General features: G+C 41.7%; 2 protein-coding genes across 7 annotated transcripts in view; one reads left to right on the forward strand and one right to left on the reverse strand.

Annotated features, from left to right (window-relative positions):
* slc25a26 (solute carrier family 25 member 26) overlaps positions 1-16,423 on the forward strand; it is a 229,124-nt gene extending 212,701 nt beyond the window's left edge. The window contains exons 10-11 of one of the 4 annotated variants that reach the window (XM_041191564.1): positions 14,933-14,987; positions 16,151-16,423. In XM_041191564.1, the coding sequence (XP_041047498.1) occupies positions 14,933-14,987; positions 16,151-16,222 (127 nt within the window). In that variant the 3' untranslated portion in view covers positions 16,223-16,423. Of the gene's footprint in view, positions 1-1,577; positions 2,091-14,932; positions 14,988-16,150 lie in introns of those variants that run through there. The other 3 variants (XM_041191567.1, XM_041191566.1, XM_041191565.1) reach the window with 3 other exon arrangements.
* The window catches only part of lrig1 (leucine-rich repeats and immunoglobulin-like domains 1), a 157,934-nt gene continuing 149,906 nt past the window's right edge, over positions 16,299-24,326 (reverse strand). For all 3 annotated transcript variants that reach the window (XM_041191563.1, XM_041191562.1, XM_041191561.1), the window contains 3 exons: positions 19,531-19,674; positions 17,977-18,228; positions 16,299-17,781 (listed from right to left, as the gene is read on the reverse strand). In XM_041191563.1, coding sequence (XP_041047497.1) covers positions 17,585-17,781; positions 17,977-18,228; positions 19,531-19,674 — 593 coding nt within the window. In that variant the 3' untranslated portion in view covers positions 16,299-17,584. The remainder of the gene's footprint in view (positions 17,782-17,976; positions 18,229-19,530; positions 19,675-24,326) is intronic.

The raw sequence follows: 24,326 nt of genomic DNA on the forward strand, positions 1-24,326 counted from the left end.
AGGTTAGAAGCTGTGGATGGAAGACCTCCAGAGGAGATGAGGTCAGTAACAGTCCTGGAAACAATGGCTTGATGTTCGGTGGTGGGGTCATGGTCCAGGGGGAGGTCGGAGGAAGTGTCTGAGAGTTGGCACTCAGCTTCTGCGAGGTAGAGGTTAGTATGTCAGACAACAACAGCACCACCCTTAATGACAAAGTCAGGGTTGGACCTTAGAGAACGGAGTGCAGCAAGTTCAGAAGGAGACAGGTTAGAGTGGGTGAGAGGAGCAGAGAAATTGAAATGGCCAATGTCACACCGACAGTTCTCAATGAAAAGCACATTCTGATTTCTTATCTTAATGCCATTATTAGCACCTCCTTTAGCCCTTACCACTACCATTAACACCCCCTTTGTCCTTTTGCTCATGACATCTTCGTCAATCTCTCCTTTGTCCCCATCTATCGCTGGCCTTCTATTCAGCTTCATCTGCTCCACTCCCTTAAACAGTATAAATTTCATCACATTTTTACTTCTCTTTAGCTCTGAAAAGAGTCATCTATGATTTGGACTTGGGCATAAGGGAACACAGTGCCAAAAATTGCTGATATCACAAAGATGGAAAATTAGCAAATGTTAAGGAGGACTGTAAAAAGCCAGGAAAGTGGATAAAGTGAAGTGAGTAACCTTGTAGCAGATGTAATTCGATGGAACCATGCAGCGCAGAAGGAGGCAGTTCAACCTATCATTTCTGAGTTAGCTCTTTGGAAGGGCTCTGCAACTAGTTGCACTCTTTCCCGATAGCCCCATAAAACATCCTGTTTCAATTATATATCCAACTCCCTTTTGAAAGTTATTATTAAATCTGCTTCCACCATCTTTTCAGGCAGTACATTCCAGATCATCACAACTCGCTGTGCTTAAAGACAATTCTCTTCAATATTCACCTGCCAATTTTGTCAATGATCTTAAATTTGAGTTCTCTCACTCCCAGCCCTCCTGCTGGTGAATATGTGTGAGGTAGTACATTTTGGTAGGATAAACCAAGAACGGAGGTATATGCTAAATGAAAAAATACTAAGTGTGTGGCTGAACAGACATCTTGGGGTTTCAGCACATGTTTCTTTGAATGTGCAAGTGCAGGTAGATAAAGTCAAAAAATAAACTGCATTTTCAGCTTCATAGAAAATGGCTTGAATACAGAGTAAAGAAGTAATGATAAAGTTGTATAAAACTTTAGTTAGGACACAGAGTAATCTGTACAGTTTTATCACCACATTTTAAAAAGGATATTAAAGCCGAAGAGAGCATGCAACATAAAATCATGAGGATCATGTCAGGATTATGAATCGGTAGTTAAAAGGAGAGGCTTGAGATATATAAGTATAATTTAATTAAATATAACATTTCCACTGGAGTAGAGCTTTGCCAAGGAGATTAAAGAATTTTTAAAAACATGAAGTGTTTTAATGGAGTGAATAGGAAAAGACTGTATCCTCAGGTTAGGGAATCATTAACAATTGTTCATTATGTTGTCACTACGAGAGCAAAAAGAAGGGTTGCAAGAAATATATTTACAAAAATGATTGTTGGTATTTGCAGGGAGTGGTTGAGGCAGAGACCATTGCATCTTTTAAGAGAAGATTGAATATCTGAAGTGGAGGAAGATACAGGGCTGAGGAGAGCATGAGACATTGGGATTAGTTTTGAACTGCTCTATCAAGGAGCTGGCAAAGATACAATGGGATAAATGGTCTCTATCTGTACTGTAAACTTCTGTGGTTCTGATTTTCTTTTATTGCACCTATTTTTGATTTAGTCACACATTATGGTATGCCATGTAAATGTGCAGGAAGAACTTAATATTCTGAAGTGCTTTGCAACAAAGCTTGGAATATTCTGAAGAAAATTATGTGTAACATTTGCAATTTTAACAGATTTAACTGTCAGTCTGTTTGACAGTATGGCCAGTACACGCCTAGTACAAATCGCCGTGCTTTAAAGTTATAATTACAGTAATGAGCTGAATCACTGTCCAGTAAAACCATAAACTGTTTCCATCTGTCAGCTGTAAGTCAGTTCTAGAAAACCAAAATAACCTGGAAAACAAGCAACCAAGCTATTAAATTATGTAAGTTTAGAAATAGTGTTTCAGGAATACTTACTAGATAGAGCTGATCCATAAAGGATTTTATGTTTTCTTTAATTTTGTGCTTGTGTGTATTTGTCTAAATATTAGTTTTAGCTCAAGTTTTGCATCTGCCATAAAATATTGGGATTCATCCTCAGACATGAGCACGTGATGTAGCCTTTCAACACAGTTTGGTATAGAAGGCATCAAAGATCCCACAACACTATTCAAAGAAGAGTAGGTGAAGTCACCAGGTGTCATGACCAACAGATATCCCTCAACCAACAGAACTAAACATAGAGCAACTGAGCATTTATCTGATTGTTCTTTGTGGGATCACATTGTCTGTGCAGCTAACCTGATAACACCCCAACCACAACCTTAAACATTAACTTGCTTTACCGCCAGTGCACATTAGCAGCGGTGTGCACTGCAACAACTGCCAAGGCTCCCTTAATAACACGTTCCAAACGCACAACCTCTACCACGTAGAAAGAACAAGATTAGCAAGTACAAGGGATCACAACCTCCAAGTCACACACCATTCTGACTTGGAAGTGCATCATTGTTCTTTTGCCATCGGTGGGTCAAAATCCTGGTACTTCCTACCTAATAGTACTGTGGGAGTCTCTTGACAACATGGACTGCAGCAGTTCAAGGTGGCTGACCATCACCTTCTCAAGGGCAATTGGGGATGGTCAGTAATTGGTGTCCTTGCCAGAGATGCCCACTTCCTGTGTATCAATAAGTGAAACGTTTTGCACTACGGACTTGACTTGAATCTGTTGAGGACTTGGCTGAAACTAACTAGCCTTGTTTTGTGTTGGAACCTTACAACCAGATGAGATAGGATCAGCCCAAATTTCCTCAGGGCAAGTGATGTATTTTATCTGTGATTCTAATGGGTGACAAGTGGGAGCATAAAAATATTACGGTAATGTCTGGTAATGTAAGCTCTCTGGCCCTGAGATGCAAGCCAGTGAATTTCATAACCGGAAGACTTTCACCATAAGAGGAGGCAGGAATGGCAGAATTACATATTCCCCCTTTCATTTGTTCTTCAGATATAGGCGTTGCTGGCACGGCCAACATCTGTTGCCCACTCCCAGCTGCCCTTGAGGTAGTGGTGGAGGTGATGATAATTTAGAGGATTGAGAGTGTACTGAAACTGCAAGAATGAAGTACACTTTATGGTCAGCTGAATTTGAGAATGTAAGACGCTTTGAACACGTTCTTCTGGTTCATCCAGTGTCTGTGTTTGAACTTAGTTACCAAAGTTTATACCTTTGGTTACCATTGCCACTTACCTGCACCAGCAATGTTGAGTTCTTGAGTTTTGTACTTCCATGCCCCAATGACACATGATTTTTTGCTTTAGAAACCAGATTGGCTATTACTGTGGAGGAAGGATTTTTACTGAAAAAGACCATATTCTCCACAGTTCTCTACATTCTTCATTTGTAATTAGGTTTTGAGATGGGGATTTTTCAGGTGATTTTTATACAGCCTGTAACAATTTAACTTGCCAGTTTTGGATTAAAAATATTATTCAACCTCCCTTGATGGAAAGTCAGTAGAGCTAGTCCCAGTGGAGCACTACAACAACAACTTGCATTTATATGACACCGTTAACATAGTGAAAGGTCTGAAGGCACATTATCAAATAAAATTTGACACAAGCCACATAGGATACTAGGACAGGTGACCAAAAGCTTAGCCAGAGAGAGTTTTAAGGAGAGTCTTAAAGAAAAGAGGTTGAGAGACAGAATGGTTCAAGGAGGGAATTGGGACCTTGGTAGCTGATAGCATTGCTGCCAGTGGTGGAGCGATAAAGTTGGGAGATGGGCAAGAGACCAGAGTTCGAGGAGCACAGAGATATTGGGCTGTTCTATGATTGGAGGAGATTAGAGAGATAGGGAGGGATGAGGCCATTCAGAATTTAAATACAGTGGTGAGAATTTTAAAATTGAAGCTTTGTAGGCTGGGATCTAGTACAGGTCACCAAACACAGGGCTGAAGGGTGAAGATGACTTAGTGTGAGTTAAGATACAGGCAACAGAATTTTAAATAAACTCAAGTTTATGGAGGGAGGCTGACCAGGATAGTATTGGGCTAGTCAAGTCTAGAGGTAACAAAGACATGGATGAAGATTCCAGCAACAGATGAGCTGAGACAGATGCAGAGTCAGGTAATGTTACAGAGGTGGTAAAAGGCAATCTTAACAATGGCACGGATATGTATTCAGAAGTTCATCTCGTGGTCAGACGCAACACCAAATTTGCCAGGGAGAGGGGTGGAGTCATTGGCCAGAGGATGGAGTTTGTGGCGGGGACCAAAGAAAATGGTTTCAGCCTTTCAGTGTTTAGTTGTTGCAAATCTGCTCACTCAACACTAAATGCTGAACAAACAGCTTGATGATTTGGAGCCACTGGAGGGGTCCGAGAGAGGTGATGGTGAGGTAGGGCTGGTTATCGTCAGTGAATATGTGGGATCTAATGTGATTTTTGATGATGGTGTCAAGAGGTAGCATGTCAAAACAAAATAGGAGAGGGTTAAGGATAGGGGTAGCGGGGAGGGAGTGGGAACAGAAGTAATTGCAGGTGACTCTGGCTAAGACTGGATAAATAAGAATGGAACCATGCAAGGGTAGTCCCAACTGGATAAAGTTATACTGAGCAGAAGGTTGTAGGTTTGATTCCTGTTTCTGTGCTGCATTGTCTGATCTCAGCCTGAACAACTGAGTTAAAATAAAAATCGAACATGCTGGAAACATTCAGCTCAACCTGCATCAATGGAGAGAACAGGCCTGTTGATATTCCAGTTACTCATCTCTCCTTAAAGGCTAACTTGCCCAAGTGTTTTCAGCATTTTTTGCTTTTGTTTGATTTCCAGAATCTGAAGGTTTTTCTTCAACAATAATGTGCTTCAATTTGCTGTGACACCCTGGCAAAAGGATAAGGAAATAATCAATGGGGCTCCTCCTTCTGATTACCATCCAGTGACTCCTGCTGGAATAATGCATCTAGATGAGGGCAGAATCAGATTCTCTTATGATATCCTCCTCCGCATAGGGCTTGGGCTGCCAAGAGCCATGGAATGAGACATTAGTACATCAATGCCTCAAGAAAGGAGAATTAAAAAAAAAACGCAAGTCAAATATCTAGATTTTAGTATAAGATTAAATGAACAATATAAGGGACAATAACTTTCTGTTCAATTATTTGATGAAGTGTCACAGAATAGACTTGTCAGCAAAGTCCGTGGAATAAAAGGGACAATGGCAGCAAGGACAGGAAATGGAGAGTGATGGTGAATATCTGGAGAGAGAGAAGAGGTCTTGTTTCTGGACATTGGCAGGAGATGGCCACCCAATCAAACAGAGCAGGCCTGGCTCGAGGTAGCAGAAGTAATGAGCATTCCAAAGTGTCATTTGGGGGACTTGAGTGCAGTGCTAAAAGAGCTTTAATGAACTTCACTCTGGTAATGAGAGTGCCACACTAAACCCAGATAACAGGCCTCCAGGCTTGCAGTCACTAACATTTACACCTGCTGAGGAGCCTGAGGGTGCATGGTACTCCAGAACACGGGAGAAATATGTTCCCAAAGTACTTACTGACCCCTCAAAAAGGCTCAGAGCCTTAGCATTGTTAAGAATCTGGCAGCACTGATGAATGCAGCTTTATATTTAAAAGCATCACCGGCATTGTTGAGAGCGGCCAACATGGTGTTATCTCTCACTCTCATGCTCTCTCTTTCTCACACACACACACACACACACACACACACACACACAGAGACATTCTTGCAGGAGAAGGAGTTGCAGAATTCACAGGAGGGGACATGCACAGAAGGAGTGTCCCAGTTCACCATGCTCACAGCTATGGAGGACGGTGCAGTGGAAATCACCAGGGTTGCTCCATGTGACCAAGTGGGCAATGAAGAGATGGGAATTTCTGGAGGAGAGGATGAAAAGATACTGAATTCTGTATATAAAGAGGATAGAGTGTATTCCACCCCATCCAACAGCCTCAGCTCTGGAGTGAGTTCTGCTGTCACAGACTAGTTGTCATGATTTCCCCCTCCTGTTTCCCAGGGATGGGTGGAGGGGAAGCATTACCAGTGGGGGTGTCTCAGGAATCCAAACCAGCAGAGTCAGCACCATCACATTGATGGACTTACTGGCATCAGTAGGCCCTCACGTGCAGTGAGAGAGGCTGAGGTTGCTATAGGCGGTTCCCCTCAGAGGATGGAGGATAGGCACAGCCATGCTCAGATGGAGGGCCTTGGAAGTCCGAAGCAAGGAGGTTCTGCTTTGACCTGCAGCGTGTGACCTGTACCCATATGTCAGAGTTCCCTGCGGCAGTACAGGGTCATGGGCTGAGAATGGAGGAGTCTATAAACCTCATGTGCACCTCATGGCTTTAAATGTATGAGCTTCTCCATTGAATGAGTTGCCAACCTCATGGAGAGCCATAAGCAGAAGCAGTCAGTGTAGATGCAGAAGAAGCATATTGACATGCAACGCTCTCGAGCATCAGTGGCAGTGAAGCATGGAGTGGATATTTGTTGTGACCCAGCTGGTGGTCTTCTCTGGTGATCCAGAGCCCCATCCAAAGGCTGAGGAAATCACCGAAGAGGTCCACTATCATTATCATCGGCCTCCTTTGCCCCTCTGATTGAGGGGCTATCTGTGCAGCAGTGTCCTGTAACGGAGCACAGCTCCTGCATTGATGCTTTTGCAGCAGCCTCTGGAGATGCCCCCACCGGCACCTCCACAATGAGGTCGACCACCATGTATGTCTTGGCCACAAGCAGAGGCAAGCAAGCGGCTGCCTCCACCTCCTTGGAAACCACAAGGGGGAGCACTGCATTGAAGTAACTCAGAGCAGAGGCCACTACATCAGTCAGCACCGAGTGCTTCACTGGGGTTTATTTCACTTGTAAATGTGCACTTTGCGATTTATTGCAAACACTGCAAATATTGAGCCATGATCCCAGACCTGTGAGCTTCTGTTCTTTAATGGCAAAACTGGAAAAGAGGGAAGAAGTGGTGAAAGGAAGCAGTAGCCTTTGAATAAGGATACTGAGACCATTGGACAGATGTGTATTGATGATAAGAGTGGATCTGTACAAGTTTGTGTCTTCAATGGATGTGTTCTCAGAGGCAGATCAAATGAGTTCCAGAGCGTACAGCCCTGCTGCGTGAGAAGTGTTCAGGTGAAGCTTAGGCTTTCAGACCATCCTGATGAGAGCTTTAACTCCTGATCAGGCCACAGCCACCTCCCTGTAACACGGTTACTCCTCTTTCTCCTCTAATGATCTGTGTTGATCTAGCACCTCACCCTCTTCAAGGTCCACTCCTGTCTGGAGGACCATGTTATGGAGAGTGCAGCAGACCACCACAGAGACAGAGACCCTTGAGGGTGTGTCCTGCAGGATACCACTTAACCAGTCAAGGAAGTGGAACCACATTTCTGAAACCCAATGGCTAGCCCAATGATTGTCCAACTGACCAGGTGGCATCGGTTCCTCTGTCTCCAGGTCACGTAAATGGGTGAATAGCTATCTCTCCAAGGGATGAAAACAGAAATTGCTGGTAATGCTCGACGGGTCAGACAACATCTGTGGAGAGAAACAGACTTAACATTTAGGGTTAAAAACAAAAAACTGTGGATGCTGGAAATCCAAAACAAAAACAGAATTAGCTGGAAAAACTCAGCAGGTCTGGCAGCATCGGCGGAGAAGAACAAAGTTGACGTTTCGAGTCCTCAAGACCCTTCAACAGAACTGAGTAAAAAAAGGAGAGGGAATATAAGCTGGTTTAAGGTGGGGGTGGGGGAGAGAAGAGGGGGGGAGTGGTTGTAGGGACAATCAAGCAGTGATAGGAGCAGATAATCAAAAGGTGTCACAGACAAAAGAACAACGAGGTGTTGAAGGTGGTGATGTTATCTAAAAGAATGTGCTAATTAAGAATGGATGGCAGGACACACAAGGTACAGCTCTAGTGGGGTTGGGGTGAAATAAGACTAACAGGGCATAACAGGTATAGATTTAAAAATAATGGAAATAGGTGGGAAAAGAAAAATCTTGATGAATTATTGGAAAAATAAAATGGAGGGGGAAGAAACGGAAAGGGGGTGGGGATGGAGGAGGGAGTTCAAGATCTAAAGTTGTTGAATTCAATATTCAGTCCGGAAGGCTGTAAAGTGCCTAGTCGGAAGATGAGGTGTCGTTCCTCCAGTTTGCGTTGAGTTTCACTGGAACAATGCAGCAAGCCAAGGACAGACATGTGGGCAAGAGAGCAGGGTGGAATGTTAAAATGGCAAGTGACATGGAGGTTTGGATCCTCCATGTCAACAGACTGCAGGTGTTCTGCAAAGCGATCGCCCAGTTTGCGTTTGGTCTCTCCAATGTAGAGGAGACTAAATTGGGAGCAACAAATGCAGTAGACTAAGTTGGGGGAAATGCAAGTGAAATGCTGCTTCACTTGAAAGGAGTGTTTGGGCCCTTGGACGGTGAGGAGAGAGTAAGTGAAGGGGCAGGTATTGTATCTTTTGCGTATGCATGGGGAGGTGCCGTAGGTGGGGGTTGAGGAGTAGGGGGTGATGGAGGAGTGGACCAGGGTGTCCTGGGGGGAACGATCCCTATAGAATGCCGCCAAGGGGGGGTGGGGGGAGGTGTGAAGGGAAGATGTGTTTGGTGGTGGCATCATGCTGGAGTTGGCGGAAATGGCAGAGGATGATCCTTTGAATGCGGAGGCTGGTGGGGTGATAATTGAGGACAAGGGGGACCCTATCATGTTTCTGGGAGGGGGGGGAAGGCGTGAGGGCGGTTGGACGGGAGATGGGCCGGACACGGTTGAGGGCCCTGTCAACGACCGTGGGTGGAAAACCTCGGTTAAGGAAGAAGAAGGACGTGTCAGAGGAACTGTTTTTGAAGGTAGCATCATCAGAACAGATGCGACGGAGGCGAAGGAACTGAGAGAATGGGATGGAGTCCTTACAGGAAGCGGGGTGTGAGGAGCTGCCGTCGAGGTAGCTGTGGGAGTCGGTAGGCTTGTGATGGATATTGGTGGACAGTCTATCACCAGAAATTGAGACAGAGAGGTCAAGGAAGGGAAGGGAAGTGTCAGAGATGGACCATGTGAAAATGATGGTGGGGTGGAGATTGGAAGCAAAATTTTTCCAGGTCCCGACGAGAGCATGAAGCAGCACCGAAGTAATCATCGATGTATCGGAGAAAGAGTTGTGGGAGGGGGCCGGAGTAGGACTAGAACGAGGAATGTTCCACATACCCCATGTTTGAACAATTTCTCCTTTAACTCCTCTCACTTCCTCTAAATAAAAGGTGTGGCTATGGGTACCCACATGGGCCCCAGCTATGCCTGTCTCTTTATAGGGTATGTGGAACATTCCTTGTTCCAGTCCTACTCCGGCCCCCTCCTACAACTCTTTCTCTGGTACACCGATGATTACTTCGGTGCTGCTTCATGCTCTCGTTGGGACCTGGAAAAATTTATTAATTTTGTTTCCAATCTCCACTCCTCCATCGTTTTTACATGGTTCATCTCTGACACTTCCCTTCCCTTCCTTGACCTCTCTGTCTCAATTTCTGGTGATAGATTGTCCATCAATATCCATTACAAGCCTACCGACTCCCACAGCTACCTCGACTACAGCTCCTCACACCCCGCTTCCTGTAAGGACTCCATCCCATTCTCTCAGTTCCTTTGCCTCCGTCGCATCTGTTCTGATGATGCTACATTCAAAAACAGTTCCTCTGACATGTCCTCCTCCTTCCTTAACCGAGGTTTTCTACCCACGGTCGTTAACAGGGCCCTCAACCGTGTCCGGCCCATCTTCCGCGTATCCGCCCTCACGCCTTCTCCTCCCTCCCAGAAACATGATAGGGTCCCCCTTGTCCTTACTTATCACCCCACCAGCCTCCGCATTCAAAGGATCATCCTCTGCCATTTCTGCCAACACCAGCATGATGCCACCACCAAACACATCTTCCCTTCATCCCCGAACACATCTTCCCTTCACCACCAGCACCCCCCACCCCCCCCCCACCTGGTGGCATTCCGTAGGGATCGCTCCCTCCGGGACACCCTGGTCCACTCCTCCATCACCCCCTACTCTTCAACCCGCACCTACGGCACCTCCCCATGCATACGCAAAAGATGCAACACCTGCCCCTTCACTTCCTCTCTCCTCACCATCCAAGGGCCCAAACACTCCTTTCAAGTGAAGCAGCATTTCATTTGCATTTCCCCCAACTCAGTCTACTGCATTTGTTGCTCCCAATGCGGTCTCCTCTACATTGGAGAGACAAAACGCAAACTGGGTGACCACTTTGCAGAACACCTGCAGTCTGTCCGCAAGAATGACCAAACCTCCATGTTGCTTGCCATTTTAACATTCCACCCTGTTCTCTTGCCCACATGTCTGTCCTTGGCTTGCTGCATTGTTCCAGTGAAACCCAACGCAAACTGGAGGAACAGCACCTCATCTTCCGACTCGGCACTTTACAGCCTTCCAGACTGAGTATTGAGTTCAACAATTTTAGATCTTGAACTCCCTCCTCCATCCCCAACCCTTTCCGTTTCTTCTCCCTCCCTTTTGTTTTTTCCAATAATTTATATAGATTTTTCTTTTCCCACCTATTTCCATTATTTTTAAATCTATACCTGTTTGCCCTGTTAGTCTTATTTCACCCCACCCCCACTAGAGCTGTACCTTGTGTGTCCTGCCATCCATTAATTAGCACATTCTTTTAGATAATATCACCACCTTCAACACCTCTTGTTCTTTTGTCTGTGACATCTTTTGATTATCTGCTCCTATCACTGCTTGCTTGTCCCTACAACCACCACAGCCCCCCCACAACTCTCTCCCCCCCACCCCCCACCTTAAACCAGCTTATATTCCCTCTCCTTTTTTTACTCAGTTCTGTTGAAGGATCATGAGGACTCGAAACGTCAACTTTGTTCATCTCCGCCGATGCTGCCAGACCTGCTGAGTTTTTCCAGGTATTTTTGTTTTTGTTTAACATTTAGAGTTGTGTTTTCATTTCAGATTTCCAGCATCTGTAGTAACTATAGTTGTCCCGAATCCATCCATGCATTTTGTATGGTGGCATAAATAGCTGTGGCACCCTGGACTGGTGGAAGTTGAAGGCATCATGGTATCTGCCAGGATAGCGAGTTCACACACGGTTAAAAGCTTTTGTGGTTGCAGGCCAGTTGAATGTTGAGGGAGTGTTGATGATTTGCTGCTCACTCTGCGCTTTAATGGTCACATGGAAATGATGCCCCGTACCTGTGGGAATCCAGTGATGGAGGCGATACCGACTGCGTTTTGTGTCTGTGAGTCTGAAATTATGCCCACTAGTCTGAAATTGAATGAACCATCCAGCTCTTGCAAGCAGGGCATCAGTGATCTGCAAGATGCAATGTGCTGCTGCTCAAGAGCACCAAAGTCCACTGCTGGTCCTTGGAAGGAGCCAGAATTGAAAACGTTCAAGGCCACGGTGACTTTAATGACTACTGGCAGGGCAAGGCGATCAGTGCTGCGAGGTCTGAGGTCTTTGTCAACACGGATATACATTTATGACCAGCAGCCTAGATAGGCGCAGCCTCCTATAAAACTGGTTCTCTGACATGTCCAGGTTACTGCTCCTTCAGCAGTACACTTGACCCTCAGACTATGGCCTGCATTGCCTTCCTGCCCACACCGCCAACCCCCACCTCATTCCTCTCCTCTGCTCTCATACCCAGAGCTCTGCATGTGCCCCTGAGGATGTTGCTCCTTAAAGCTATTTGCCCCGATCTCTTGAGAAATTTTATTAATGTCCAGCTGTTGCCTTGCTTGTGGTCAGCTGCACTCACAATGCTCAGTGGACTCTTCTCTGGTCTCACGATCTCCGGAGGATTATTATACCCTCCGCTACACAAACACAATCAGATTACTTGCTCCGTTAACACGGCTCACCCGTTAGTACCAGTGACCCAGTGGTTGAATGCCCCTCTCATGGGCTGACCTATTTGAGTGGCATGGCCATGATTGTGTCTCCCCTCCACATTGCCACCTGCTCCTGATACATTGTGCATCCGCAGCGCCTCCCACAAAAATTCCAAACTGATCTTTGATGAACTGACAACAAGCTCATTAATGAGATCAATTGGCCAATTATGTGAATTGAGTGGGTTACGAGGTCCCACTTTCCCCATTCCTGAGCAAATTTGCTGGCAGAACAACAATGACCAGCAATGCTAATTTTCACGCTCACCTGTTTCCATACTTACCTCTGTATGGTTGATGGAGGGGGTGTTAAATCCTATTGAGCTATAAGGTAGTGACTTTTACATTTTAATCCTTACAGGACACAAACAGGGGCTATGCCAATGTACTTTCCTAGTTTGCATGTTATGTGCTACCCCAAATCCTGTGCAAATTCAAAATTGGCTGAAAAACAGGAAGTAGAGAGTAATGGCCAATGGATATTATTTGGGCTGGAGGAAGGTTTGTAGTGGAATTCCCCAGGGGTCGGTATTGGGACTCTTGCTTTTCCTGATATATATTAATGACCTAGATATTGGTGCACCGGGACAATTTTAAAGTTTGCGGATGATACAAAATTTGGAAGCATTGAGGAGGACAGTGAAGAACTTTAAAAAGACATAGACAAGTTGGTGAAGTGGGTAGATAGATGGCCGACGAAGTTCAATGAAGTGTGAGGTGATTCATTTTGGTAGAAGATGGAGAGACAATACAAAATAAGGGGTACAATTCTTAAGCATGTGCAGGAGCAGAGATACCTGGGTATATAGGTGCATAGGTCATTGAAAGCGACAGGACAGGTGGAGAGACCAGTTAATAAAACATACAGTATTCTGGGCTTTATTAATAGGGGCATGGAGTACAAGAGAAGGGAGGTTATGCTGAGCTTATATAAGATACTAGTTAGACCCCAGCTGGAATATTGTGTACAGTTCTGGGTACCACACTATAGGAAGGGTGTGATCGCATTGGGGAGAGTACAGAAGAAGTTTACAAGAATGGTTCCAGGGATGAGAAACTTGAGTTAGGAAGATAGCTTTCACCTCTCCAAGCTAAGAGGAGATTTGATAGAAGTATTCAAAATCATAAGGGGGCTGGATCAAGAACGAGAGGGCACAGAGTTAAAGTGATTTTCAAAAGAAGCAGATGTGACATGACAACTTTTTCACGAGTGGTTCGGGTCTGAAATGCAGTATTCGGAAGTGTGGTGGAGGCACGTTCAATCGAGGCATTCAGGAGGGCAAGAGATGATTATTTGAATAGAAACAATGCAAGGGTATTGGGAAAAAGCATGATGCTTATTTGGAGAGCCGATGCAGACATGATGACCCGTAACAATTCTGTGAATGTGAAATTCTAAAGAATTGAAAAAAACTGCTAAAATTCCTCCCTTTTTTTAAGCCAGTATCAGTGCAGAACTTGGGCCCGATGAGGTGTAGGATTTCACTAGATGCCTCTACTGGTTGAAGTAACTGAAGTGTGAAGTGTTCTGGCATTGTACAAGTTAGTCAGATGGAGTTTTGGATAAAACTCTATAAAGTGTAAATGATTGTAATTGCTTCTCTCTGGGTACATAGCTTACCTTTGGATCTTTAGAAGATTTCCTGTAACAGACAAAGGGCAGCAGCCTACTTTTCTGCAGTGCTATTCACCAGCATTCCTTTATTGATATTTACTTGAGAGTGCCTATTAACATTTACATACACCAGAATATTAAGCATTTGAATGGTTTGTATTTATTAGTTAAAAATCCTTTGAATGTGGTGAGTTATAATAGTGATGTGTTCTAAATGCTTTATAACCACAGATGATTTACTTTGTAATGAATGCTAGCATTGGAATGAGTCCAGACAAATTTCAGAATTTCAAACTGGTTTACTATTTATTTATTCGATTAGTGGATCTCCCATTGCTTTGCCCACAAAAAGAAAGAAAAATAGAGAATTTCCCTCAGTGCGCATTAGATGCAATTAGGATGAGGTATAAGAAGTGTGCAAAGTACATTGCTTCCTGAGAATTTTATTACATTTGCTAACACGAAGGGAACAATCTTCTCCCCGTTGGCTGAGGGGGTGCAGGTGCCCGCCCAGCATGATGTCCGCCAGGAAGCGCTGTGTGCTCATTTCCTAAGCCAGGAGTGCACTCTTCCGCGCACGCATCTCCCTGAGGCTAAGTGCTGCCAAATTTCCCTGACATGTTCCCTCATGTGACATTCACAGCAGTTGGGACATGTCCATCACTTTTATTCAATTTTTAAAAACACTCATGAAAGCTTATCCCACCCGTGGATGAGGTTTCATGCTTTTTCTGAAGCCCACCAGGGCTCCCAACCTGCCCGCCAACCTTAAGGTTGGACGGGCAGATCCATTAATTATTTCAATTAGTTTTTAAATGGCCTCAATTGGCCGTTGACAGGTCAGTGGGCGCACAGCTGATTCGGCTGCGCCCCCACCGACCTGAAAATTGAAATGACGTGGGGAGTTCCGCCCGACTTCATCCCACGTCATTTAATGCACCGGCAAGCAGGCCCTGACCTCAATATCCTGGGTCCAAGAATCTGTGAGCTAACATCGATCAGCTTTCATGGCAAAAACTAAACTCAATCTGCTGAGTGCAATAAATTACTTTCTTCTATATCAATAGGAAACTCAAGTTTCAATACAAGTCCGATGTGTGGACAATGGTATTGGATTCATGGACTCACTTCAATCATAAAAGTACCTGTATATTTAAAGCATCCATTTCATTTTCACACTCATATTTAGGAATGCAGTAAAGCACTTCATCCGTTTTCTGCCGTGCTGGTGGAATAGTTCAAAGGTAAATTTATTTTGCAGGAGAGGTTTTTAAAAATATATTGAAATGCATTGGTTCTAACAGTTGTGTAATGTTTAAAAATATGAAGTGAAGGTTACTGAACTGACTTTAAAAAAAAGTCAGACCAGACCCACTAAGAGTTTAAGATTTGGGCCAATGCAGGTTCTGAGACCCATGGGTTGTCCTTTCCCAACAATAAAGTTGTAGATGAACACTTGGGGTTGCTACAGCTTTTGGAAAATTTTCTGAACTAGCCTGATTTATTCAAAATCTGCAGTAATCAGGCCAGAGCAGGTAATGTGGTAGTAGGGGGTTGAAGAAATATTGAGGGGATCAGTAAAGGCCAAAGCGCTTCAAGGGGTCAAGAGGGAGTTAGCTGGAAACCACTTTGGGTTAACAACTTGATACTTATTTTTATCTGTTTATCTGTAAGAGGCAAGAAGAGGTTTTAAATCAGCATGACAAGTATGTTGTGCATCCATAACCAAGTAGGTAAAGGCCCCAAGTGCAAGCTGGACAAAAAGCAGCTTTTGCAGTGGACGAGGAGCATTGAAATCTTATTAAAAATCTGGAAAGTAGGTGTTATAATTTGTGGACATAATTAGCAGCAGCCTCTGGATTTCTCAAGCTACACTGAATTTATAATCAAATGTGGGCTTTGGGGAGCATGGTGGCTGTTCCTTGGTCATCAAAATGTATTTTCCATGTGCAATTTTCTCAGCTGCTTCTATTTCTATAGTGTCTATAAGGGGGAGTGACCTTCCAGTACTTAGCTTAGGATATTTGGCTGTGCAAAACTTTAGTCTGCCTCAATTATGGCCTCACCTACCCTACTATATAGGTGCAGGAACCCTGGATGATTTTCCCTGTTCCAGTTGAGATCAGTATTGTTAATTGCTTAGAACACAGGAGGCCTGTTCAATGATTGGTAATCAGCTTTTATTTTTTGTGGGGGGTTCCCTATAGCAGCCCACAAATTACCGGATGCTTAATTCAACTTACCACAAACTAGGGAGCAAACTTTAAATTATGTTGTTGGCCTAGAAATTCAGGTATGCCTTTTTTAACAACCCTGGTTTGGCAAAGGTGGCACGAGTAATGGTATAATTTGTATATTATAGCTTTAATAATATTTCTCCATATTAAAAGCTTAATGTTTTTCCCAGCTTATTTTCAGGAATTGTCCCCAGAGTAACATGGATCAGTCTTGGTGGTTTTCTTTTTCTAGGAACATATGATAAAGTACACAAGGTACTTCTACAAAAAAGCTCAAGAAATGAGATGTAATAACATTGAACTGCAATGAATACAAAATTTTGTATTATAAATGATTTTTATTAGACACTTCAATACCTTTGTTAGACACGTCTATATTTTACATTTCTGTAACAATGTATATTTTTACCAAATTGTATAAATAAATATGTGCAGAAAAGTAACACTTTCTTTCTCTGTTTGCCTCCTTTTGAGCAGCTTTGCCGTGTCCTTTCTGGTAATATATAAAATGTGAATATTAACCATGGAGAGTCTTTTTTTCCCCCCTAGTGTGGTTTGAGGCATGGAAATGCTTACTGGAAGAATGACATTCTGTCAATTATAGGATTTTAAACCTGAAAGCTCCACTCCAAGATCTTATTGTTTCCAATTTTAGCAGGTGATTAGTAAAATCATTAAAGGAACAAAAAGTTGCAAATATAAACTACTGTGAACAATATTTGGTTAACCCCAATGCTATTTTCCTAATAATGCAATCCACGAGTTTCCCATACTAAAAGCTAACAAGAACTCTCTTCCAAGTGATCTGGACAAGCAGTATATAATTAATGAAATTTTTAATTTCTCCAGTGTCTTATTGGCTGATAATAGCAGAATTAATGCTATAACTCACTGACCACTAAAGCTTTTGAGTGGCTTTACTTATTTCTACAGCGTACTTTCTATACCAAACTACAGAGGAAAGAAGCACTGGAGAAATGTAATTAAAGAATGAACTGTGTTTATAAATGAAATATACCCTTGTCAAATAATTTATGCAATTTCCTAGAAATTCTGTAGTAATGCAATTGCCCAATTTCTATTTTTAATTCTGCCCTGTACATATATACTAGCTGTGCGTTCAGTGGAAGGGGAAGTGGGTTTTATACAAGCAGTTATTTTCACTATGACCCCTTGTAATAAGGCACCAGAAGGTTTTGCAAAATTTAACAGCAACCAACATAACCAGGAGAAAGTTTCAAAAATTCTAAAAAAAAATCATGTTATTCATGCACTAAATAGGTTTAAAATATTTTCTGTATAAGATACATATATGGAAACTCTTATGTACAAACATATAAAAACATTCCTTTCTCTCTGTACATTATGCCCTGCATTTACATGCTTCAAATGCAAGTCAATTGTTGAGCTACTAATACTTCCCATGGAAGCTTAAAAAATATATACAGTTAAAGAACGCTCGAATAGGATTGTTCCCACACAAGCTCTGTCCTGCCATGTCTCTTCATCTTGTTGGAGAGAGGTATGCTAAGAGGTGAGGTAGTAACAAAAAACAGTTTTCAGTGCACAGGCATAAGTTTGCATTCTTCTGCAATTTTTGTTTTTCAGACGCAGTCACAAGATTGTGATAACTGTCCATTAAGTAATAATGTCTGTTTAATGTCAACTTCAGTGTCACTGTGCAATACAGTCTGAGGTTTGTCACACAAAGATACTGATTGGTGATTTGAGGTCTCCAACAGTTGAGGTTGTACAGGATTGAGACATTCCTGACATAACAGCACAGGTTGAGAAGACAAACCTGAAAAATGTTTTTAAAAAAAAGTTGGTTAGGAATTGTAAGTATTTTCAAAATAAACCACATGTATAACTTAGTGCTTGTATCCCTTAAAGGTCCAACTTTGGCTTAGCTTTTTCAGTTACTGCAAAATAAACTTTTAATTGGAATTCACAGAGAACAGCCACTTTTTTTATACTTCAAAAGGCCAAACATTACCTTTGTCAGCAAACTTTACAGGTGTTAAGTTTTGTGGCTGTGATGTCATCCTGTCATGATTGCTAGGATATACAAGCTCTTGCCTCTCCTTCAGGCTACTGGAAGTTCTGTTGCATGGATAATTATTCAGAATGTCTTCATCGATTCTATTCTGTTCTGCACCATGATCCACACTTCTATATGGATTTGAACATTCAAATCCCTTGGAGTAAATGTTGGCATTATCAAACGGATCCGGAACATCAAAAGAACCTATTAACATGGAGAAATTCTCAGTCACTGAACAACACAAAAATGTTGCAAGAGCTTGGTATTTGTGCAAATATCCATTAGAAAGTACTTTTATCATTTAACCTCAAAAATGATCCAGTGTGCTGGTAAAGACTCATTTGCACAGTTGGAACTTTGACCACAGCCAGAAGTGTAGAAAATTTTATTAGAAGTGCTGTTGTAACAGTTAGTGCAATGAACTCTTACAAAACAGGTACATTATTTTTTCATGGCACTTGGTGCAAAACTAGTGAAGTGTTCAAAGAGTAATCATGCATGCTTTTCCCACATGCACCAAAATTAAAATTACTTGACCGGTACTTGGAGCATCCTCCCTTCCCATACTCCTATTAGTGTTATAATCCCTCTCCAACTCCACTGGATAGTGGTTTCATTCTATGCAGTAGTACTGAACATAAAACCTTAACAGGGATTGGTGGATTGAATCTTGCATAAAACAGAATACTCCAAAATAAGAATATGACCTTTACCTGATAGATTACCTATTATTCTCAACATATTGAGAGGAGCTCAGCCCGGTAGCGAGTAGGGAATGCTCTTTTGGACTTAAAAGAATCTGATTCTAATCAGCAAATGTTGATACTCCAGTTTAGCATACAGTAATATTCATGAAGGAATGAAGATTGCTGCAGGTTAGCACAGAACGCCAATCTCGCTTGCAAACAGCTTTAGCCAACCGATTGAAGATACATAGAGCTCATTATCCTTATGGGAAGATAGTCTAATTCACCTAAAAGGTCAGAGCACTGCAACATCCAAAGTACAAACTATAGTGTTGATGACATTGAGAATAGACCCTCAGTTCTCTCAAAGAATGGATTCAAAGTGCAGTGTTTTGATTCCTAACCCCATCTCCCAATCAATTTGGTAAATTGGGCTCAAATTTGCAATAAAGGACACAAGAAAAAACAAATAGGACTCATACTTCTTTGAAGTATGTTGTCACACCTGTCAAATTTTAGCTCCCAATGATCATTCCTGTTTAATAAAATTGATTCAAACTAATTGAAATATGAACATTCTCAGAATACAGCTTTTTTTTTTATTCATGTGCCATGCAAATATTCCATATGCACTTTGGGCAGCATCTCTAAAGGTACTTGCCTGTCTCTACTTAATCACAAATGTACTTGTAAATTAAAGCCTAAAATGTTAAGTCTTCAAAAAGTAGCTTCTACACATTTGCAAAGCAGAGATTATAAATTGGAACAAAACATGAATATTTTATAATTAGATGGATTTCTGTTTGCAAATGTCACATACCTATTTTCTCCAAGCTCAGCCTTCCTTCTGCTGCATGGTTACATCCATCTTTAACGTTACATCCAACACAATACTTTGACTGTCTACAGGGAATATTACGAGATGCCACATCGACGCAGCTTCCAGCATCGGACCGACACATACCTATTAAACAGAGCTCCACAATCAGATTTGGGCTGCCCCATAAATTACACACACTTAAAAATCCAGGTACTCCAGTATATGGTCACAGCTTATAAACAATTGTTAGATGTGATATGATCTTCCTAATTCTTTAAACATAGTTCAACCTCCAACTAATAGTTATCAAGACCTCACATACACAGGACAAATTGAATGGGATACCGTTCTTTTACTGAGGACCCATGATGTCTATATTTAGTCTCCTATCCTGCTAAATATGTGAACTCATTCTATCACAATTCTTGTTTGTGACATTGAAGATAGAAAGTAAAAGTAAAACTGCAAGGCAGTCAGTCCTCTGTGCACTTAAAATTTAAAGGATAGCTTGATGGTTTCCCTAGAATCAAGAAAAAACACAAGCATCACCCAACACCAGGTTCTGAAGCATTATAACTAATGGCTAGGAGTTCATGTGCAGCGCCACCTGTCAACATGATACTTTGATGTACAAGTTCAGCACCTGGTTTCTCTAAAGCTACACTCCTGTAATGCTCAGAGGATGTGGAATGATGAACAATTTTAAAATATTCCTTTGTTCAACCTCTGCATTCATATTTGTACAGAAAAAGATGCAACTTATGAACATGTTACAGCCAGTTTGGGTCCAAAGCTCTCCTAATAGTAGTTAGATCAACACTATAAAAGCCTCCAGCTAAAGTTAAGCTTACCTCAGATGTGAAACTATTGCTACTTGTAACTTTAATACCACAAAAGTACAAAAGATTACGCCTATTGTTGTCCAGAGCTTTGCTTGCTGGTGCCACATTTCCAGCCTTAAAAGTATCTTACAATGTTGCTACTACAGCTAAATACTAGCAAATACTAAATAGAACAAAAATTCAAAAGCATTAGTATCCTAGCAGTAAATATCTCTGAGGCAGTGAAAAGGCATAAAGTTCTGTCAATATTCACTCACTATTCTTCACTTTTTTGAAAATCAGCATTGACTAAGGAAGTGGATGCTGGCAAAATTTCATTAGGAGCAGAAATCGCAGAGGTAATGGATGAGGTGAAAATTGATAGGATAGATGTACAGGAAAGGCTGGCCATGCTTAGAGTAGATAAGCCTACTAGTCTGGATGGCTTGCATCCTAGGTTGCTAAAGAAAGTGGGAGTGGAGAAAGCAGAAAGGCTTGCCATTAGCTTCCAATCCTCCTTAGGTACCGGGAGGTGCCGGAGGATTGGACAGTAACAAATGTGACACCCTTTTTCAAGAAAGGATGCAAGGATATTCCTGGAACTGGAAGCCAGTCAGTTTAACATCAGTGGTAGTAAGGGGGGGCGGGGAGGGAAGAACAGGCATTTGGAGAGGTTCAAGTTCTCATATTCCTAAATTTGTCTATATGCCTCAGGAACCAACTCGTATGCACTCAAAATAGCCTTTTTTTGATCATAGTTCCCAGACATTTCTGACAGTGAAGCATAAACCTCATGTGCTCTACCCACCAACCTGGATTGTAACAACAATCTCCAGTTTTCCTGTGGCCATTTCATCTGTTTAGCTATCTTCTCAAATGAAATAAAGAATACTTCAACATCCCTTTCCTCAAACTTTGGAAGAGCAAATTCAAATGTAAACATCACCCCACTGGGTTTTAGGTTAAAATTTTTTTTATCATCAGAACTTTCCTCAGAATCTAAGATCTCTTTTTTAACTTCAAGCCTCTTAAGCTGGTATTCCCTTTCTCATTCCTGCTCTCATGCCTGGAATTCCAGTTCCAGCCATCTTTCTTGCTCCTGCCTTTCCGCTTACTCCTTTTGAAATGCCCTTTCTCTTTCATTTGCCTCTAATTCAAGTTTTTTCAGTTTGTTTGCTTGTTCAAGTTAAAGCTTTTTCATTTGTAACTGAAGTCTCACTACTTCCAGCTGTGACTCATTAGTGTCAGGTATCACTTCAAACGTTAAATACCGTGCTATCATTTCAACTATGTCTGTTGTTTTTTCCCCTAATGGTAACCTTAACTACAACTTATCTACCAACTCTGTTAACTTACCCTTAGATACTTTTAGTAACCCAGAGTTATATCTTCTACTTCTAAAATGTTTTAGCCATGGATACAGCCATTTTTGCAGTCTCAGCACTTTACAAATCCCTCACACCAACTCCTGAATTCAAAGTGCTTCCCGTACTCATAACCTTAAGATTCACCAACTCCAAACCAATCAAGGCATTTCAAATATATCCTGGACGATCCCCCAATTTTGTTATGCTAGGCGAATGGTATATGCTAAGCTCCTCAAATCCCAGAGGGAAACTTGAAGCAACTGCCACAACTATTTGCAATTTGTATTTATGTCAAGTGTCATGAAGCTGTTAATGTATATAATTTTTTTTTTTAAATAGAGGTTTTGTCTGTGTATGTCTTAATTGAATTAAAGCCAGCTAGTCTGGGTGCTTTGATGTATAGTAGTTTTGAGGTGTAAGAGAGGTAGAGTGCATTTGCATTTTGTTGAATAGAGCATTCAAGAAGGGGAGTGAAATCTGGCAACTAGATAGCAGAGACCAAGCAATGTTTTTATTACTAATAAAACTATGAAAGGGGTTTTATTGTTAGAAGAGGTGGAGTTCAAATGGGTTGGTGATACAATGAGAATTTACATTCAATGAAATGCGCTGGGTATAACAGATAGCAGTTTTGCGTGTGTACAGAGCAGAACATGTGACAGCAAAGCCTGTAAAGCTACCACTGTGTCTGCAAAGGAACCAAAGTGAAAGGAACTTCATTTTGAATTTGTATGGTGAAAATGCTTTACCTGGTACCTGCTTAAAGTCTATGGGTTGCTGTTAACTTAATGGAGATTAGTTTGCGAATTTGTTAAAAGTTATGACAGTAGTAATTTGTAGCCATGTGTATATATTTAACTTGTGTAAATTAATAAATGTCTCCTGTAGTTTGATATAAAAACTTCTCGAGAACTGGTCTGATTCCTCAATTTAGAGTTGCATCTCAAGCATATAAAATAAAAAATATAGGTTATGACAGTTGTTCAAAGTTTCCTTCAGGTTTTTAAATAACTCAGCTTTACCAACTCATGTGTCATAACACGAGATGCAGGCTTTGAATTCAGTAAAAAGGCCACTGAAGCTTAGAGGTTTTTTTACAAAACTAAATTAAACATTTATTAATAAAAGGAATGATTTTAAGCCTTTACATGCATCTATAAATTACTGCTATAATAACTCCAAAATCCCATAATTAAGGTAACAGTAAAACACAGATTTAAACAGACTCAAGCAAAACACACACCCTGGACAGTCAAATTCAAAGTGAGGTTTTTCCTCAGCTTCAGTTCCTTGTAGACAGCAACTTGAGGCTTTTCACACTTGTGTTGGGTGTAAAAATCTTAAATCTGTTGAAGGGTCATGAGGACTCGAAACATCAACTCTTTTCTTCTCCGTTGATGCTGCCAGACCTGCTGAGTTTTTCCAGGTGATTCTGTTTTTGTTTTGGATTTCCAGCATCTGCAGTTTTTTTTTATAAAAATGCCTTCCCTTGCACACAGCCTTCTCTCCTTTATACCTATTTTCCCCTTTGAATGCAAATTCCTATTGTTTCACTATGTCTTTGGATTTTACCTCTCTAATAATAAAAATCTATCATAGTACCAATTTTATCAGCAATCTTTGGGAAAAGTAAACACACTTTAACTTCTTCTGGCTAGGTGAAACATTTCACCCCTCTTAAATTCAAGCTACTCTGGTTCATTTAAAAATGCAAGTGTTCCCTTTACGCCTCACATTCTAAAACTTCACCCATGTTTACCTATTTATCATTTCAAACCTAGCTTCTCTTCTTACATCAAAGTCTTCAGACCAGCTATTTTTAATTCAAGTAAGTCACACAGACACCCCATTATTACTCTACTTTACAATAAGTTCCAAATAACATTATGAAAATTATTATACCTTCTGGACACAAAGCAAATGGAATTTTGGGCTCCATAAAGAGGTATTAAATGCATAAGCAGGAAAATCCTGTTCTGATTACCAGACTGCAGGAAGGAAGTAAGGATCCTTGAGACAGCATAAAGGAGATTTCCAGAGAAGAGGGATTTTAGCTACAAAGTTAATGTGGCGAAGCTAGCATCAGTCTCCTTGGATAAAAGGAGATTGAGGAGAGTTTTGATAGAGCTGTATAAGGTTATGCTGTGGTGCGAGTTGAACCTGTGTCCTCTGGGCCTCTGGATTACAAAGTCAAGTGACATTACCACTACGGCATCGTCTCCCCAGAACACGCTGCCTACGCAGAGACAACAAATGATTTCAAAAGGAAATTGGATAGGCATTTGAGGGAAATAAACTTACAAGGCTACAGGCATAGACCAGGGGAATGGAGCTGGTTGGATTGCTCTAAGAGCTAACGTGGGCTCCACTGGCTAAATGGCCTCCTTAGTGCTGTGATGATTATGACTCTTTCTCCCAGTTTTAAACATAATATGCATTGGGCTGAATGCAACTTTACCTAGTAGCTCTCTCCATAGATGCTACCAGACCTATTGAGTATTTCCAGAATCTTCCATTTTTATTTCAGATTCCAGCATCCGCAGTATTTTACATCAGAATAAAAACTGCTTTATCATGAAAACCTAGCATGCTAAGTTAATTCTCTTGT

The sequence above is a fragment of the Carcharodon carcharias genome, chromosome 7, assembly GCF_017639515.1.
Source record: "Carcharodon carcharias isolate sCarCar2 chromosome 7, sCarCar2.pri, whole genome shotgun sequence".
NCBI classification, from domain to species: Eukaryota; Metazoa; Chordata; class Chondrichthyes; order Lamniformes; family Lamnidae; genus Carcharodon; species Carcharodon carcharias.